At 48.6% G+C, this 17,332-nt stretch overlaps 1 protein-coding gene across 1 annotated transcript in view; it reads left to right on the plus strand.

Annotated features, from left to right (window-relative positions):
• INTS4 (integrator complex subunit 4) overlaps positions 1–17,332 on the plus strand; it is a 37,962-nt gene that overhangs the window by 12,227 nt on the left and 8,403 nt on the right. Inside the window, exons 9-18 of the mRNA XM_083609652.1 lie at positions 2,137–2,208; positions 3,553–3,727; positions 3,928–4,133; positions 6,134–6,276; positions 7,719–7,834; positions 9,053–9,186; positions 11,500–11,657; positions 13,183–13,276; positions 16,004–16,084; positions 16,651–16,781. Coding sequence (XP_083465778.1) covers positions 2,137–2,208; positions 3,553–3,727; positions 3,928–4,133; positions 6,134–6,276; positions 7,719–7,834; positions 9,053–9,186; positions 11,500–11,657; positions 13,183–13,276; positions 16,004–16,084; positions 16,651–16,781 — 1,310 coding nt within the window. The remainder of the gene's footprint in view (positions 1–2,136; positions 2,209–3,552; positions 3,728–3,927; positions 4,134–6,133; positions 6,277–7,718; positions 7,835–9,052; positions 9,187–11,499; positions 11,658–13,182; positions 13,277–16,003; positions 16,085–16,650; positions 16,782–17,332) is intronic.

The following is a 17,332-nucleotide window of genomic DNA, read 5'->3' on the forward strand; positions in this document are numbered from 1 at the left end:
ATCATTTCATTATAAAAGCAGTTCAAATCAGATTAATGGCAACCATTGGGCTAGAGTTCTGTGAGGATTGCCAAAGGAGGGGGTCAGACTGTGCCTTGGCCAAAGGCCTGGTGGAACAGCTCTGACTTGCAGGCCCTGTGGAAAGATGTCAAGTCTTGTGACAGAGCGTTCAACCAGATTGGAGCCACAGCCGAAAAAGCCCTGGCTCTGGTTGAGGCCAGCCTAACCTCCCTGTGGCCTGGGACCTTTTGTTTGAAGACCTCCGTGGGACATACCAGGAGAGGCGGTCCCGTAGGTACGAGGGTCCTAGGCCGTATAGGGCTTTAAAGGTTAAAACCAGCACCTTAAACCTGATCCTGTACTGCACCGGGAGCCAGTGCAGCTGGTATAGCACCAGGTGAATGTGATCCCGCAGCGAGGACCCCGTAAGGAGTCTTGCCGCGGCATTCTGCACCCGCTGGAGTTTCTGGGTCAGTCTCAAGGGCAGGTCCATGTAGAGCGAGTTACAATAATCCAGTCTGGAGGTGACTGTCGCGTGGATCACAGTGGCTAGGTCAGGGCGAGAGAGGTAAGGAGCCAACTGCTTAGCTTGGCGGAGATGAAAAAATGCCGCCTTTGTTATAGCTGCAATCTGCGCTTCCATGGAAAGGGAGGTGTTGAAGATTACACCCAAACTCTTAATGGACGGTGCTGGCACTAATTGCTCCCCCGCAAAAGATGGGAGTTGCCCCCCCTCCAATCCCATATTGTCCCAACCCAGCCAAAGGACCTCCAAGGGAAGCCCACAAGCAAAACTTGACCACAACAGCACACCCTGCCCTCATGAAATTCCTAGCCACTGGTATTCAGAGGCATTCTGTCTCTGACTGTGTAGCAGGGTTTCCCCAGCTTGGGTCTCCAGCTGTTTTGGGACTACAACTCCCATCAGCCCTAGCTAGCAGGGCCAGTGGTCAGGGATGATGGGAATTGTAGTCCAAAAACAGCTGGAGACCCAAGCTTGGGAAACCCTGGGGTAGAGCATAGCCATCGTGACTACTAGACATTGATAGCCTTATCCTCCATGAATTTGTCTGAATGCCTTTAAGAGAATAAGAAGAGCCTGCAAGATCAGGCCTTCAGAGGCATACCGCCCCCCTGTGGTAGCAGCCATTGCCAACACGGTGCCCTCCAGACTTTTTGGACTACAACTCCCATCAGCCTGAGGCGGCAGCATGGCTGCACACGGCTGTTTTAAGGCTGTGCTGCCTGGGGCTGGTGGGAGTCTGAAACATCTGGAGGGCACCAGGTTGGGAAAGGCTGCTCTAGATTTAGCTTGGGCCTCCTCCTCCTCCTCCTCCTGTAAATGGATTGATATAGCCTCTCCCTAAAGCTCAGTTGGGTGGAGTCTGCATTGGCTACAACACTCCCTCACCCAAACCTGCCTTGATGAAGGAAAGAGGTCCTGATTCTGGTATAGCTTGAGTGGCAGTTTTTGGGTCATTTTGTGGGGTGGCTAATGCCAGGAAATATATTGGAGTAAAAAAGAAAAATTCAAAAAAGTGAAAAGAACATAGAGATGGGAAGCAGAGAGTTGCCCTTCCCAAAACAACAACAACAATTTATTTCTTATACCCCGCCAGTATGACTGGGTTACCCCAGCCGCTCTGGGTAGCTTCCAACAAAATGCAGAGAGGGAGAAAAGGCGCACAAAACCTTAAAAGCTTCCCGAAACAAGGCTGCCTTCAGACGTCTACGTGGGCCTGCCAATCAAATGGCAGTTTTCAACAGGGAATAAGAAAGGGGGGGCTGTGTGTCACACAGTCTTTCCTCTGTGCCATGGCTAAAAAGTGAAACTGATTGCCAGTCGACTTGGGATGGACAGGCCGAAAGGACTTTGCGCACAAAGCAGAACAGGCTTAAGGAATTTCTTTGCCACAAGATGTGGTGACAGCCACTGGCTTGGAAGGTGACAAAACAGATTTGAGAAGGAGAAGGAGAGGTCTTTCAACAGCCATTAGCTCGATAGCTAAATAGTCCCTCCTTCGGAAGCAGTGTATCTCTTATGCTGAGGACTAACAGCCAGGATTTTTATTTTACCAGTGCTTTGTTCAAAATCACCCTGTTGCTAACCTGCCTCTTTCCCCTCCTTTGTCCCAGGGCTCTATGCAGCAAGTTAGTTCTCACTTCTTAGAACAGACCCTGGACAAGAAGCTGATGTCAGACCTGAGGGTACAGAAACTTCTTTTATTTCATTTTTAATCCTTTCTGCTGTGCATCCTGTGTCCTAACCTCGGCATGCCGGAAAGTTGCACAACAGGTTCCTTTTTGATAGTCCTCGGATCCCTTCTGTGTCTGCAGGAGATCAGAAGCTGGCTTTCTGGCAGGTTGAAGCCAGTGAAATTTGAGCCTCGGCTGCGTTTCCTCAGCCTTTGTCAGCTTGCAGTAAATCTCCCCCAGGCCATTCTAGCTTCTTTGGTGAAGGGTTCCCCGCACATCGTAAGTCACAGCAATTTGGCAGGCAGAAACTGAACGCTGAACTAATGGCTTTCGATAGTTGCAGAACTTTGGCAGCTGTTTCAAATGAGCGCCACAAGAAGGCACTGAAGATTCTGGGTGCCCTGTGTCTTACTCTTGCTTCTGCTATGGAGTTGTGTTAATGGCCTTGGGTGTGCACTTTATGTTACCATTCATATAACCAACAACAACAAATTTAATTTTTTTGCTCCCTGCCCTCTGATTGGGTTGCCCCGGCCACTCTGGGCAGCTTCCAACAGAATATACAAAAACACAACAGAACATCACATATTAAAAGCTTCCTGATAGCTTGGCTTTTGAATGTGCTGGCTCTAGTCTGGCATCTAGACAGTTAATGCATATTTTATACACACACACACACGTGGGATGCGAGTGGCGCTGTGGTCTAAACCACCGAGTCTCTTGGGCTTGCTGATCAGAAGGTTAGCGGTTCAAATCCCCGCGACAGAGTGAGCTCCCATTGCTTTGTCCCTGCTCCTGCCAACCTAGCAGTTTGAAAACCTGCCAGTGCAAGTGGATAAATAGGTACCACTGTGGTGGGAAGGTAAGCGGCATTTCCATGCGCTCTGGCTTCCGTCACTGTGTCCCGTTGTGCCAAAAGCGGTTTAGTCCTGCTGGCCACATGACCCGGAAAGCTGTCAGCGGACAAATGCCAGCTCCCTCAGCCTGAAAGCGAGATGAGAGCTGCAACCCCATAGTCGCCTTTGACTGGACTTAACGGTCCAGGGGTCCTTTACCTTTACGTTATTGTAGAACGTAATCCATTCCGGAAGACCGTTCGCCTTCCAAAATATTCAACAACCGAGGTGCAAGGAGCTTGGCTGCAAGTTCAGTTGAGAAAATTGAAAAACACGCAGCGAAAGCCATTCGACTTCCAAGGCGCATTCGAAAACGGAAGCATTTACTTCTGGGTTTTCGGTGTTCGAAAACCAAAATGTTCGGCTTCCGAGGCACTCAAAAACCGAGGTACCACTGTGTAAGAAATTGTCTCTGCATACCATTTCTGGCATGTGACCTTTACGCTTTTTGCATCTGCAGCGGAAACGCACAGCCCATGAACGAGCCAAAGAGCTTTTCAGCTCCGGGGAGTTCTCAAGCGGCAGAAAATGGGGTGACGACGCTCCCAAAGAAGAAGTAGACACCGGAGCTGTGAACCTGATTGAGTCGGGTGCCTGTGGGGCGTTTGTCCATGGGCTGGAAGACGAGATGTACGGTGCGTGAAGGCTCTGCTGCCAATATCTCCCCTTAAAAAGATCCTTGCTGAATCAAACTGTTAGAAGGGGTGTATGTATGTGTGTATGGACTCCTTAAAGAGGACCTGATTTCTGTTTCTCCCCTCCCCAGCAAAAATACGTAGGGGCAGCTCACACCGGCTGCTCTAACCTTGTCTTTCTCTCGCTCTGCATTTCTCAGAGGTACGCATTGCTGCGGTCGAGGCCCTCTGCATGCTGGCCCAGTCCTCGCCCTCTTTTGCAGAGAAGTGCCTCGATTTCCTGGTTGACATGTTCAACGACGAGATCGAGGAGGTGAGGCTCCAGTCGATCCATACCATGAGGAAGATCTCCAACAACATCACTCTCCGGGAGGACCAGCTGGACACCGTCCTCGGGGTCTTGGAGGCAAGTGTTCCCCGCCCTTACCGACAGAGCTTTATTTGGTCCACTTTTCGAGCTGTGGGGTTTTTTCTCCCTCGGTTGCTCCTGGCTCATGTTTTCCCATCACTTCCTCATAGGTTCACAGAGGGGCAGCTTTCCTTCCTGTAACTGTGGGATGAATTGGGAGCGAGCCATGGGCTTGTGCTCATCCTTCACTCTTATCATGCATCAGTTCTCCTGCCCTTCACTTATGGGCTGTCTGATTTTGCTGTCCTGCCAAATTGCAGCCAACCCTAACATCTAAGTGCATGATTGCCAGTGACGTAGAAAGCTGCAAATTAGCTACTGGGCCCAATTCAAACTGTTGGTTTTGACCTATAAAGCCTGAAATGGCTGAGGGCCACAATAACTCAAGGACCTCCTCTCCCCTTATTATTATTATTATTATTATTATTATTATTATTATTATTATTATTATCTGGGTGGCTTCCAACACAATATTAAAATACAATAACTAAGCTATTAAACATTAAAAGCTTCCCTAAACAAGGCTGCCTTCAGATGTCTTCTAAAAGTCTGGCAGTTGTTTTTCTCTTTGACATCTGTTGGGAGGGCGTTCCACAGAGTGGGTGCCACTACCGAGAAGGCCCTCTGCCTGGTTCCCTGTAACTTGCCTTCTTGCAGTGAGGGAACTGCCAGAAGGCCCTCAGCACTGGACCTCAGTGTCCGGGTAGAACGATGGGGGTGGAGACGCTCCTTCAGGTATACTGGACCGAGGCTGTTTAGGGCTTTAGAGGTCAGCACCAACACTTTGAATTGTGCGCGGAAACGTACTGGGAGCCAGCGTAGCTCTTTCAGGACCAGTGTTACATGGTTTCGGCGGCCGAACCGTACTCTGCATTCATCATCTAAGGCCCTTCTTCATGTGCCTCCTCCGTGTGAGGTCCGGAGGGTCGCAATACAAGAACGGGCCTTTTCTGTGGCAGCTCCCTGTTTGTAGAATGCTTTCCCCAGGGAGGTTATACTCTTTTAGGCGTCAGGCAAAACATTCCTCTTCAGTCAGGCCTTTGGCTGATTCATTGTTCACAGCCTTTTAAATGTGTTTTTTTGGGGGGTGGGGGAATTGTTTTGTTTTGGTTTTAATGATTGCTTGTGTTTTAATCTTTTGTTTTATTCTGTGAACCGCCCTGAGATCTTGAATGAAGGGCGGTATATAAAGTTAATAAACAAAATACAGTGGTACCTCTGGTTAAGAACTTAATTTGTTCTGGAGGTCCGTTCTTAAGCTGAAACTGTTCTTAACCTGAGGTACCACTTTAGCTAATGGGGCGTCCCGCTGCCGCATGATTTTTGTTCTCATCCTGAAGCAAAGTTCTTAATCTGAGGTACTATTTCTGGGTTAGCGGAGTCTGTAACCTGAAGCGTCTGTAACCTGAAGTGTCTGTAACCTGAGGTAAAAAGGTAAAGGTAAAGGACCATTAGGTCCAGTCGTGACCGACTCTGGGGTTGCGGCGCTCTTCTCGCTTTATTGGCCGAGGGAGCTGGCGTAGAGCTTCTGTGTCATGTGGCCAGCATGACTAAGCCGCTTCTGGCGAACCAGAGCAGGGCACGGAAATGCTGTTTACCTTCCCGCCGTAGCAGTACCTATTTATCTACTTGCACTTTGAGGTGCTTTCAAACTGCTAGGTTGGCAGGAGCAGGGACTGAGCAACGGGAGCTCACACCATCGCGGGGCTTTGAACCGCTGGCCATCTGATTGGCAAGTCGTAGGCTTTGTGGTTTAACCCACAGCGCCACCTGCGTCTGTAACCCGAGGTACCACTAATAAAAAAACCAAATCAGGCTTCTCGTCCACCTGGGCTCAGTATTGTCTGCCCTGACACGCAGTAGCTCTCCAGGGTTTTAGCACCTAAGATGCTGCCTTATACTCGCTCAACACCACTCTGGGTGTTACACACAGAACCCGCAAGCAAGTGCCCCCAAGATCACCTGTAATATTCTGAGCCTTTTCGTGCTGCTTTTAGGATTCTTCCCGAGACATCCGGGAGGCTCTCCACGAGCTGCTGTGTTGCACCAACGTCTCGACGAAAGAAGGCATCCATCTTGCCCTGGTGGAGCTCCTGAAAAACCTCACCAAGTATCCTACCGATAGGGATTCCATCTGGAAGTAAGTGCCTCTTCCTCAGACCAGTGAACCAGTGAAGTCCCCTTCTGGTGTCCACATTCATTCATTCATTGAACTTGCTAGCCACTTTTTCTTTTTCCTTTACAAAAAGGAGCTCAAAGCAACTTAGAAAAAACTGCACATGCACGCAGGTCCTGTTCGTTATCCAAAAATTCACTTATCCGAACACAAAGAATTATACCCAAAGCTCACTACATGCGCAACTGATTCAGATATCCAAACAGCTAGAGTTTGCCCACTTACTTACTTGTTTGTGCTTTGAGTATAGTTAATGCTGTTCATTATTATTTATATGGCGGGTGTGCTGATTTTGGTTCCCTCTCATAAATGTTATGTTAGACGATATATTGATCGTATGATCTCCCCTTTTTTTCTTCCCTTATGATATTGTGTGTGTGTAGCGCTCAAAATCACTTGGGCACTGTGGCAATCACACAGGGTCCCCGGACGTTTAACGGTCTATTGATCCCTGTGCCACCACTGTGCTCGCTTCCCCGCTGCCACCAACCAGTTACTCTCTGGTAAAACACTGAGTCCAGTCAGTTGTTAAAAGTGAACAAAAAACCCACAAGTTTATTTTGCAAACATTAACAAGTTTATGGTTTCTCAGATAATATTCCTGTCAGTTTCTTAACTTTAGTTTCTTTTCCGGCCTATACCTTCCTAATACTTTCTGACTGATTATCTCAACTGTTTGACTGACTCCTCTTAACAAATTCTGTCACTCTCTCACACCAGACTAGCCCAACCCACAGACTTATCTTCTCTGTCTCTTCTAACTCCAGACTGTCTTCTCAACCACCCTAACTCTGACTCCTCCCCCCAAAAAACTCTGTGCTTAAAACCTTATACACAGTTAACTCTGCCCCTTGGGTTTCCCTTGGTTAGTCATTTTACAGTTAGTTAACCCTTTCCTTATGAACCCAGTATGATGTCACACAGCAATAATAATAATAATAATAATTTATTATTTGTACCCTGCCCATCCCCCAGCCACTCTGGGCGGCTTCCACAAAGACCAAAAATACACTAAGTTGTCACACATTAAAAACTTCCCTGAACAGGGCTGCCTTAAGATGTCTTCTGAATGTTAGGTAGTTGTTTATCTCTTTGACATCTGATGGGAGGGCGTTCCACAGGGAGGGCGCCACCACCAAGAAGGCCCTCTGCCTGGTTCCCTGTAACTTGGCTTCTCGCAATGAGGGAACCGCCAGAAGGCCCTCAGCGCTGGACCTCAGCGTCCGGGCAGAACGATGGGGGTGGAGACACTCTTGCCCTAGGAGGGCAAACACCACAGGCACCTTCTGGTGACAAGTGACTAGTAAGTTTCCTTAAAATTCTCAACCATCTTTGTGTTGGGGTTATTGTGAAAGGGAACCTCTGTATCTTTTAGATGTTCACCAGTCTGAATCTCTGTGTTATAGGTGCTTGAAGTTCCTGGGAGGTAGACATCCTACTTTGGTGCTTCCACTTGTTCCTGAACTTTTAGGGACACATCCTTTCTTCGACACCCCGGAGCCTGACATGGATGACCCAGCTTGTATCCTCTTTTTTTTTTGCTACCCTTCCCTCTGAATAATGCTTGGCTGACCAGACCTCACCGAGCTGTTGTTAAAAACCATGGTTGTCACTTCACTGACAAACCAGAACTGGAAACCGTGGCTTGAAATAGGCTTGTAAACCATGGTTTGTGCTATGCTTTGGTCTAAAATCTTAAAGTATAGTTTGGGATCTTGATTTTGGGGCACGGTATGGTTTGCTGCAAACAAGAAACAGAAACTTGTTGTCTGCTGTCTTCACAGAGAAAGGAAGGAGCGTGAAAGTCCAAGATTTGATACTGCTCATTCTCACAATGGCAAACCATGGTTAGCCATGAGATCAGAATTTGAATAACTTTTGATTGGGTTTTATAAACAGCGTCAAACAGCGACCTGTAGCTTCAGAACTCTTCAGAAGCTGGAGCACGCTCTAATCAGCAGAGTAATTAACTCTTTGTGACGGAAGGGCAGACAGAGGCTTGTGTAAAGCATATTTACAAGCAGTTTATTCAGCATAAGTAAAGGTAAAGGGACCCCTGACCATTAGGTCCAGTCGTGACCGACTCTGGGGTTGTGGCGCTCATTTCGCTTTATTGGCCGAGGGAGCTGGCGTACAGCTTCCAGGTCATGTGGCCAGCATGACTAAGCCGCTTCTGGTGAACCAGAGCAGCGCACGGAAATGCTGTCTACCTTCCTGCCAGAGTGGTACCTATTTATCTACTTGCACTTTGACGTGCTTTCGAACTGCTAGGTTGGCAGGAGCAGGGACCGAGCAACGGGAGCTCACCCTGTCGCGGGGATTCGAACCGCCGACCTTCTGATTGGCAAGTCCTAGACTCTGGTTTAACCCACAGCGGCACTCGCGTCCCTTTATTCTGCATAGATCAAGACAAAGAAAACGTGTGCTCTCCATGTCTAAGAGCAGAAAGCAGCAAGCAAAAGCTATACACAAACGGAAGTTCCCAGCAAGCTGTGCTGGAATGTAAACAGACATGTGACATGCAACAACCCAATACCTGTTCCTCTTAGCTGAAACAGAACATCAATATCCTAACACTGGATTGGTGGCTCTGGGCCCCTGCTGCTCGCCGCCCCGTGCTCCTCAACCCTTGCTTCATTACCTGTGTGCGTTCTCTTTGCAGCTTCTCTCCACAGAGTTTCCCCCTGTGCGTCCAGTTGCTTTGGAATCCTGCTTTTCCCTTAACCTGCGGCGCAAACAGACATTGCGGTCCTGGTTCTCATTTTCAACGCTGCCAAATCGTGCCCAACAATGCCGGCGCTGTTTTCGGATCACACCTTTAGGCACTACGCTTACCTTCGGGACAGTCTCTCTCACCTCGTCCCTCCCTTGCGGGTAAGCCAGTCAGTGGTGTTAATGTGTCTCCTGTTTTGTTTTGTTTTTTGTTTCTGTTCCGCTTTCGGAGAATTAACGCTTGTAGGAAGACAAAGCAGGCTGCCACTCTGGGTCCAGACAGCTACAATATGTTGTGTAGTAATAATAATAATAATAATAATAATAATAATAATAATAATAATAAAAAATTTTATTTATACCCCGCCCTCTCCAGCCAAAGCCGGGCTCAGGGCGGCTAACAAGCAATAATAAAAACAAGTTGAATGAATACAACTTAAAAACAAGATTAAAATACAACCTTAAAATATTGAAACATTAAAATATTATAACGTAGCCTCATAATAATAATAATAATAATAATAATAATAATAATAATAATAATTTATTATTTATACCCCGCCCATCTGGCTGGGCCTCCCCAGCCACTCTGGGCGGCTTCCATAGAAACCAAAAATACAGTAAAATATCACACGTTAAAAACTTCCCTGAACAGGGCTGCCGTAAGATGTCTTCTGAATGTCAGGTAGTTGTTTATCGCTTTGACATCTGCTGGAAGGGCGTTCCACAGGGCGGGCGCCACTACCGAGAAGGCCCTCTGCCTGGTTCCCTGTAGCTTTGCTTCTCGCAATGAGGGAACCGCCAGAAGGCCCTCGGCGCTGGACCTCAGCGTCCGGGCAGAATGATGGGGGTGGAGACGCTCCTTCAGGTATACTCATCGCAGGAGGAGAAAGGAAAAGAAAAAAGAAAGAGGGGGAGGGAATCAAATTGGCTCCAGCCCAAAGGCCAGGCGGAACAACTCTGTCTTACAGGCCCTGCGGAAAGAAATCAGATCCTGCAGGGCCCTGGTCTCATGAGACAGAGCGTTCCGCCAGGCCGGAGCCAGTGTTGAAAAGGCCCTGGCTCTGGTTGAAGCTAATCTAACTTCCTTGGGGCCCGGGACCTCTAGGGTGTTGCTATTTATGGACCTTGAGGCTCTCCGTGGGGCATACCGGGATAGGCGGTCCCGTAGGTACAAGGGTCCTAGTAGAACACCTTTCGTTGCTTGATGCCCTTCAAATGCCCACCAGCAGCCATCCTTTGAGCTCGCGGTTAGGCCTTGCTCTGAGTTCATAGAGCATTGGCCACCCTGGAGAGACAGGGACTTTTGTGGGGAAGCAGGGACCTTCAGTCTCAGCAAGACCTATCGGAGATGAGTTGCTGTGCTCATTCGGCCTGACGCTCCCAGGCAGGTCATGTTTTTGCTAATAAAGAGTTAGCTCCGAGTGGCTCGGTGTGGTTTGCTGCTGGCTCCCCTCCGATGCCACTGTGGGTGAATTGTAAGATGCAGCTGTACAACTGTGAGAGTCGTGAGATGGGGAGTGAACTGTACCGCTGGAGGCTGCAGTCACAGCTGTGTTTTACTCAGAGGAGACCTGTTGAAGCGAATGACTATGACTGCGTTAGGTCCGTTGATTTCAGTGTGTAAAACGTAGCTGAATACCTAGAGCAGTGATGAGAGAGGGCTTTTGCGTTCCTGGTGAGTTTGGGAAGCGCACTGGGCTGCATCATTGTTCTGCCAGTGATTGGATAGGTAGATAGATAAACTTTATTTTAATGTTGTATTTTAATTTTGTTTTTAAGTTGTATTCATTCAACTTATTTTTATTATTGCTCGTTAGCCGCCCTGAGCCCTGCCTCGGCTGTGGAGGGCGGGGTATAAGTAAAAATTATTATTATTATTATTCGCATTAGCCAACGGCCATGGCAACATAAAACAAGCAATATATACAAATAAAAAGACAACAATGGGTAAAAAGGGCAATCAAAAGACCAAGATAGTGGCGCTTAATCTCACTGCACCCTCGATAAACCTTTGCTGTTGTCTGATCATTTTGATCTGATAAAAGAAAGAACCATGTGGCCTCAGATGGGCGGCCTGGGATGGTAAGTAAGAGCGGGGTAATGATCTCATTCTTCAGATCTTTATAAAGGGGACAGGACAGGAGAACATGAGCTACTGTTTCCAGATTGGCCAGTGACTGGGTGCCATCCGCTTTCTATCGGTGAGCTTCCACATGTCAGGGCCCGCTCAAAGGGGCAAATTCTACTGCAGGCACTCGTTTTCATGGGTTTTCTGGCTGTTGCTCTGCAGCAGTCCTTTCGGAAGAACAACGGCATGTCTTGAAGGTGGTCTCCATCTCTGATTGCTCCCTGGGGAGCAGTCACTGAAATGCCGTCACTGAAGATGGATAGCAAAAGTGCAGAGGGGAGATAGAAAATTCCAAAGTGGAACGTGATCTGCTGAACTTGGCTCCTCTTTCTCTCTTTGCTTAGTTGCCTGGGAAAAAGCTGGCGTCCTCACCTGTGTCCGCCGGCCTCGCCCTCCAGGAAGACCCTTCCCAGGAATTCCTACAGCAGAGCCTCGAAAGAGTTTTCAACCTTCAGCACCTAGACCCACAGGGCACCCAGGAGCTGCTTGAATTCACAATTCGGTAATAGTTTCCGAAAAACCAGGGGGTTACGTTGACCCTTTGCCGAATTGAGGAGCCTTCAGCGATGCTGTGTGTGTGCTTTTCAGTTTTGGGGTTTCACTGGTTCCTTAAAATGTTGAACAGCGAACCTGTGCAGATATCCTTAGTCCTCTGGTACAACTCTTTCTCTTTGTATTGCATAAATGTTAACTCTGGCGCAGGGCCTGAGAGTGGAAGGAAACTTTGGCGGCAGGGAGCCCTTGATTCTGCTGGGTCATCAAGGGCTCTGTTTCCCCAACATGGGTTGTGGTATATATTATTTATTCTACAGTGGTACCTCTGGTTGCAAACGGGATCTGTTCCGGAGGCCCAATCACAACGTGAAAAGAGCGCAACCCGCAGCAGCGCGTATGCGCACAGGTGGGTTGCGATTCGCCGCTTCTGCGCATGATGTCATTTTACACTTCTGCGCATGCGCGAGCGGCGAAACCCGGAAGTAACCCTTTCTGGTACTTCCGGGTCACCACGGGACGTAACCTTAAAGAACATAACATGAAGCGGACGTAACATGAGGTATAACTGTACAGTGGTACCTCAGGTTAAGTACTTAATTTGTTCCGGAGGTCCGTTCTTAACCTGAAACTGTTCTTAACCTGAAGCACCACTTTAGCTAATGGGGCCTCCTGCTGCCGCCGCGCTGCCGAAGCACAATTTCTGTTCTCATCCTGAAGCAAATTTCTTAACCTGAAGCACTATTTCTGGGTTAGCGGAGTCTGTAACCTGAAGGATATGTAACCGGAAGCGAATGTAACCTGAGGTACCACTGTATTTAAATTTATATCCTTCCTCTCCTCGCAACGGAGCCCAGGGCAGCAAACAGCAAGCAGTAAAAGCATCGAAGCCTCTTAAAAACAATTCCAATGCGGATGCAGACCTGACTTCTTCAGACTTATTTATTTGGTTGTTGTGTTTATGGGATGCCTCGTCAAATAAATTCTCCGGGCACAGCATGCAGATATAAGCTTGTGACGGTAAAATCATGCTGCAATAAAACCCACAGTGAGCTCAAGAGGCAACTGCAGGTGCTCGTTTTAAATCCTTTAAAAAATTAAAAAATATTATCCGGCTGCCCACAGGTATGTTTCAGAAGTGAGCAAAAACCACTGTGTTTGACAGTGGAACAGACTCCCATGAGAGGCCGTGGACTCTCCTTCCTTGGAGGTTTTTAAGCTGAGGTTGGGTGGCCATCTGTTGTGGATGATCTAGTGGAGATTCCTGCATTGCCGCGGGTTGGGCTAGATGACCCTCGGGGTCCCAACTCTACAAGTCTGCAATATTGGCCACGCCCCGTGACATCCTTGCAGCCCTTGTTGACTCGCTTTTTATTCTCCTCCATTTATTCCTGGGAGCCTATAAGCAAAAGAGATGTTGGAGGTCGTTAACTCACAAAAGCACATTGTGTTAACCGCCTCTCAGTAAACAAAACGGGCTCCTCGCCACCCCATTAAACCAAGCATGTTTTTAACCCTCTTCCTCTTTGTTCTAGGGACCTTCAGAGGTTTGGAGAGCTCCAGTCCGACTTGGCTGGGGTGGCTGACTTCTCGGCCACTTACCTTCGATGCCAGCTGCTTCTCATTAAGGTAGGCCTTCCTCTGGAGCAACACCTGGTCCCCTTTCCTGAACTTTTCCAGTATGTTGTGGGGTGATGCCCATGCCGCTTAAAAATCTAGCAGACAGCGAACAACACACAGGCAGTTCAAAGCCAGTCAAACCCGGTGTGTGTGTTTTCATGTGTTATTTCCTGCCCAAAGCGCAGAGACCCCCTGCTTTGCTCAGTGTGAAATTGCCAATTTGTACCTCCAGAGGAAGTCCGGGAAATCACGGAAGATGTATTAGGTAAACAGAACTGGGATTCAGCACATTAGCTAGGAGCTGACTCAGCAGCCTTTGGAGCTATGGCAGTTTGCTGGCTTTGCAGGGGGAAAAATTCTAGCTTCCTTCAGCACTCCCCAACCCCCAGTGCTGTAAACTGGGTACACGATCTGTTAAGATGCAGAAATGGTTGGTAAGTGGATGGAGACTGCTTGGTGTGAGATGGTCAACATACCCTCCAACATTCCCTGATGAAAATAGAAACATCCTACTGCATAATAGGGGACGCGGGTGGCGCTGTGGGTTAAACCACAGAGCCTAGGACTTGCCGATCAGAAGGTCGGCGGTTCGAATCCCCGCCACGGGGTGAGCTGCCGTTGCTCGGTCCCTCTCATGCCAACCTAGCAGTTCGAAAGCACGTCAAAGTGCAAGTAGATAAATAGGTACCGTTCCGGCGGGAAGGTAAATGGCATTTCCGTGTGCTGCTCTGGTTCGTCAGAAGCGGCTCAGTCATGCTGGCCACATGACCCGGAAGCTGTACGCCGGCTCCCTTGGCCAGTAAAGCGAGATGAGCGCCGCAACCCCAGAGTCGGCCACGACTGGACCTAATGGTCAGGGGTCCCTTTACCTTTACCTTACTGCATAATAATGATATTTTATTTTATTTTTGTTTTATTCATTCATTCCCTGCCCATCTGACTGGGTTGCCCCAGCCACTCAGGGCAGCTTCCAACATACATAAAAACCATTATAAGACATTAAGCATTTGAACATTTAAAAACTTCCCTATACAGGACTGCCATCAGATGTTACTTATATCTTTGGCTTGGGGGGCGGGTCGGGTTGCAGAACTCGGTACCTTCTAACATTTCTACAGTGAAAATAGGGATGTCCTAAGGAAAAGTGGGACATTCCGGGATCAAATCAGAAACCAGGACGGCTTTTGTAAATTCAGGACTGTCCCTGGAAAATAGGGACACTTGGAGGGTCTGCTATAGCAGTGAGTTGTGTGCAGCTGTTTAGTGTAGGTGAACTCTCTTCTGTTCAGTAAGCATGAGACAAGCCCCATGGGAAGCTAGAAGCTGTAAGCTGAGTTTTGGGCTTAGCTGAAGGTCATTTTCTGTGTTTACTTCTTCGTTAAACCTTTAGACCATTCAGAGGATCACAGGGTGGGTGGCAAAAGATTTTAGAAGCAAGCATTTAACACGAAGTGGTCAGCGTTAAAATAAAATTTAATGAAACAGCGGCCAAGATTTATAGCCAGCAGCAGACGGAAGTTACCGTGCTCTAGATCAGGAGCAAGAACACTTTTTTCACCCCAAGGCCCACATCCCCTTAGTGACAACCTCTTTTTTGGGGGGGGCATGTGCCAGTGTTGGGTAGAGACAGAGGCAAAAGTGGCTGGAGCAATGAATACAGTGGTGCCTCGCAAGACGAAAAGAATCCGTTCCGCGAGTCCCTTCGTCTTGCGGTTTTTTCGTCTTGCGAAGCAAGCCCATTAGCGGCTTACTGGATTAGCGCTATTAGCGGCTTAGCGGATCAGCTGATAAGCGGCTTAGTGGATCAGCTGTTAAGCGGCTTAGCGGATCAGCTGATAAGCGGCTTAGCAGATCAGCTGTTAAGCGGCTTAGCGGCTTAGCGGATCAGCTGTTAAGCGGCTTAGCGGATCAGCTGATAAGCGGCTTAGCGGATCAGCTGTTAAGCGGCTTAGCGGCTTAGCGGATCAGCTGTTAAGTGGCTTAGCGGATCAGCTGATAAGCGGCTTAGCGGATCAGCTGTTTAGCGGCTTAGCGGATCAGCTGTTTAGCGGCTTAGCGGATCAGCTGATAAGCGGCTTAGCAGCTTGGGAAAAGGGGGGGGGGGAGGAAAAAAACCCTGCAGGAACTCGCAAGACATTTTCGTCTTGCGAAGCAAGCCCATAGGAAATTCGTTTTGCGAAGCACCTCCAAAACGGAAAACCCTTTCGTCTAGCGGGTTTTCCGTCTTGCGAGGCATTCATCTTGCGGGGCACCACTGTATCCATTTTGCCTTTTGAGCAGTAGATTTTCTATGCACACTCTCACGCCCCTTGTCTATCCTTCCTCCAGGCAAGCAAGAAGCATTGTCAGAGCTCAAAGATGCAGTCCATCTTTGAAACAGCTCGGGAGGATGCAAAGCAGGGCTAGGGAAGGGTCTGATAACTTGCAAGGGCCTCCATGTTCGGGGCAGTGTACCACTCAGTGCCACTTGCTGGACAAGCCAACCACGAGAGAGGGCTGCCGGCGTTCCTTTCTTGCCCGGGAGCTTCCTTCAGGCACCTGTGAGAAGCGACTTGCTCTCCCTTGAAAGGCCTTTCGACTTGATCCAGCAGGAGGATGCCCTTACAGCTTCCTCAGAAGGAAGGTGAAATTGCATCCTTTCCTCCCTTTGCCCTCCAGCCCAAAGAGCCCAGCTTAGGTTTCAATTCCTAGGTTGCACAGGACATATCACAGTTAATTCCTGGTCGTCTCTTTCAGGCTCTCCAGGAGAAACTGTGGAATGTCGCAGCCCCACTGTACGTGAAGCAGAACGCCCTGGCAGCAACCGCTGCAAAACAGGTAAGGCAGGGTGGAAAAAACAAACACGCATTTCACAGAGGCAGAAATCGCTGAGCATTTGTAGGCTCCTTGTGTGTGTGTGTGCTTTTTTTTTACTTAATTATGTGCTATTGGCTTGCAGATTCCAGGAAAGCGAGCGGCCCTGTTGAGAGCTTATTTTTAAAAAATAAAAATAAAAATCTAATGCTTATACAGCGGTACCTCGGGTTAAGTACTTAATTCGTTCCGGAGGTCCGTTCTTAACCTGAAACTGTTCTTAACCTGAAGCACCACTTTAGCTAATGGGGCCTCCTGCTGCCGCCGTGCCACCGTAGCACGATTTTTGTTCTCATCCAGAAGCAAAGTTCTTAACCTGAAGCACTATTTCTGGGTTAGCGGAGTTTGTAACCTGAAGCGTATGTAACCTGAAGCGTATGTAACCCGAGGTACCACTGTAGTAGCACAGAAATGCTAGTATTTTTGCCTCAGTCTGTCTTGAACTAGTTCTGCAGATTCCCATCTGTCTGTGCCAGCACCCCGGTGGTAAATCTGTCCAGAATTGAGAAAAGTGCTGTTTCCTTGTCTAGATTATGGAAGAAACGTACAAGATGGAGTTCATGTACAGCGGCGTTGAACACAAGCAAGTGGTCATCATCCACCACATGCGGCTGCAGGCGAAAGCCTTGCAGCTGATAGTCACGGTGCGGACTACGAGAGGGTAAGGGAAATCTCTGAGCTTAGGGATGTTCTGGACTTGAACTGCAAGATTTAAATAGCTGGAGGCAAATGATGTGGTTGGCTGTGGAAGGTCCAGAAAATGTTGGATACTGAGCAGCTAGTGGGGTAAAATAGCAGCGATATTGGGATTAGATCCTAGTGCAAAGGTAAAGGGACCCCTGACCGTTAGGTCCAGTCGTGGACAACTCTGGGGTTGCGGTGCTCATCTCGCTTTACTGGCTGCGGGAGCTGGTGTACAGCTTCCGGGTCATGTGGCCAGCATGACTAAGCTGCTTCTGGTGAACCAGAGCAGCACACGGAAATGCCGTTTACCTTCCCGCTAGAGTGGTACCTATTTATCTACTTGCACTTTGACGTGCTTTCAAACTGCTAGGTTAGCAGGAGCAGGGACCGAGCAACGGGAGCTCACCCCGTCGTGGGGATTCGAACCGCCGACCTTCTGATCGGCAAGCCTTAGGCTCTGTGGTTTAACCCACAACGCCACCCGCGTCCCTAGCATGACTCAGATTCACGAAGAACTCTCTGATAGTA

This window comes from Podarcis filfolensis (assembly GCF_964270895.1).
Source record: "Podarcis filfolensis genome assembly, chromosome: 4".
In the NCBI taxonomy this organism is placed as follows: Eukaryota; Metazoa; Chordata; class Lepidosauria; order Squamata; family Lacertidae; genus Podarcis; species Podarcis filfolensis.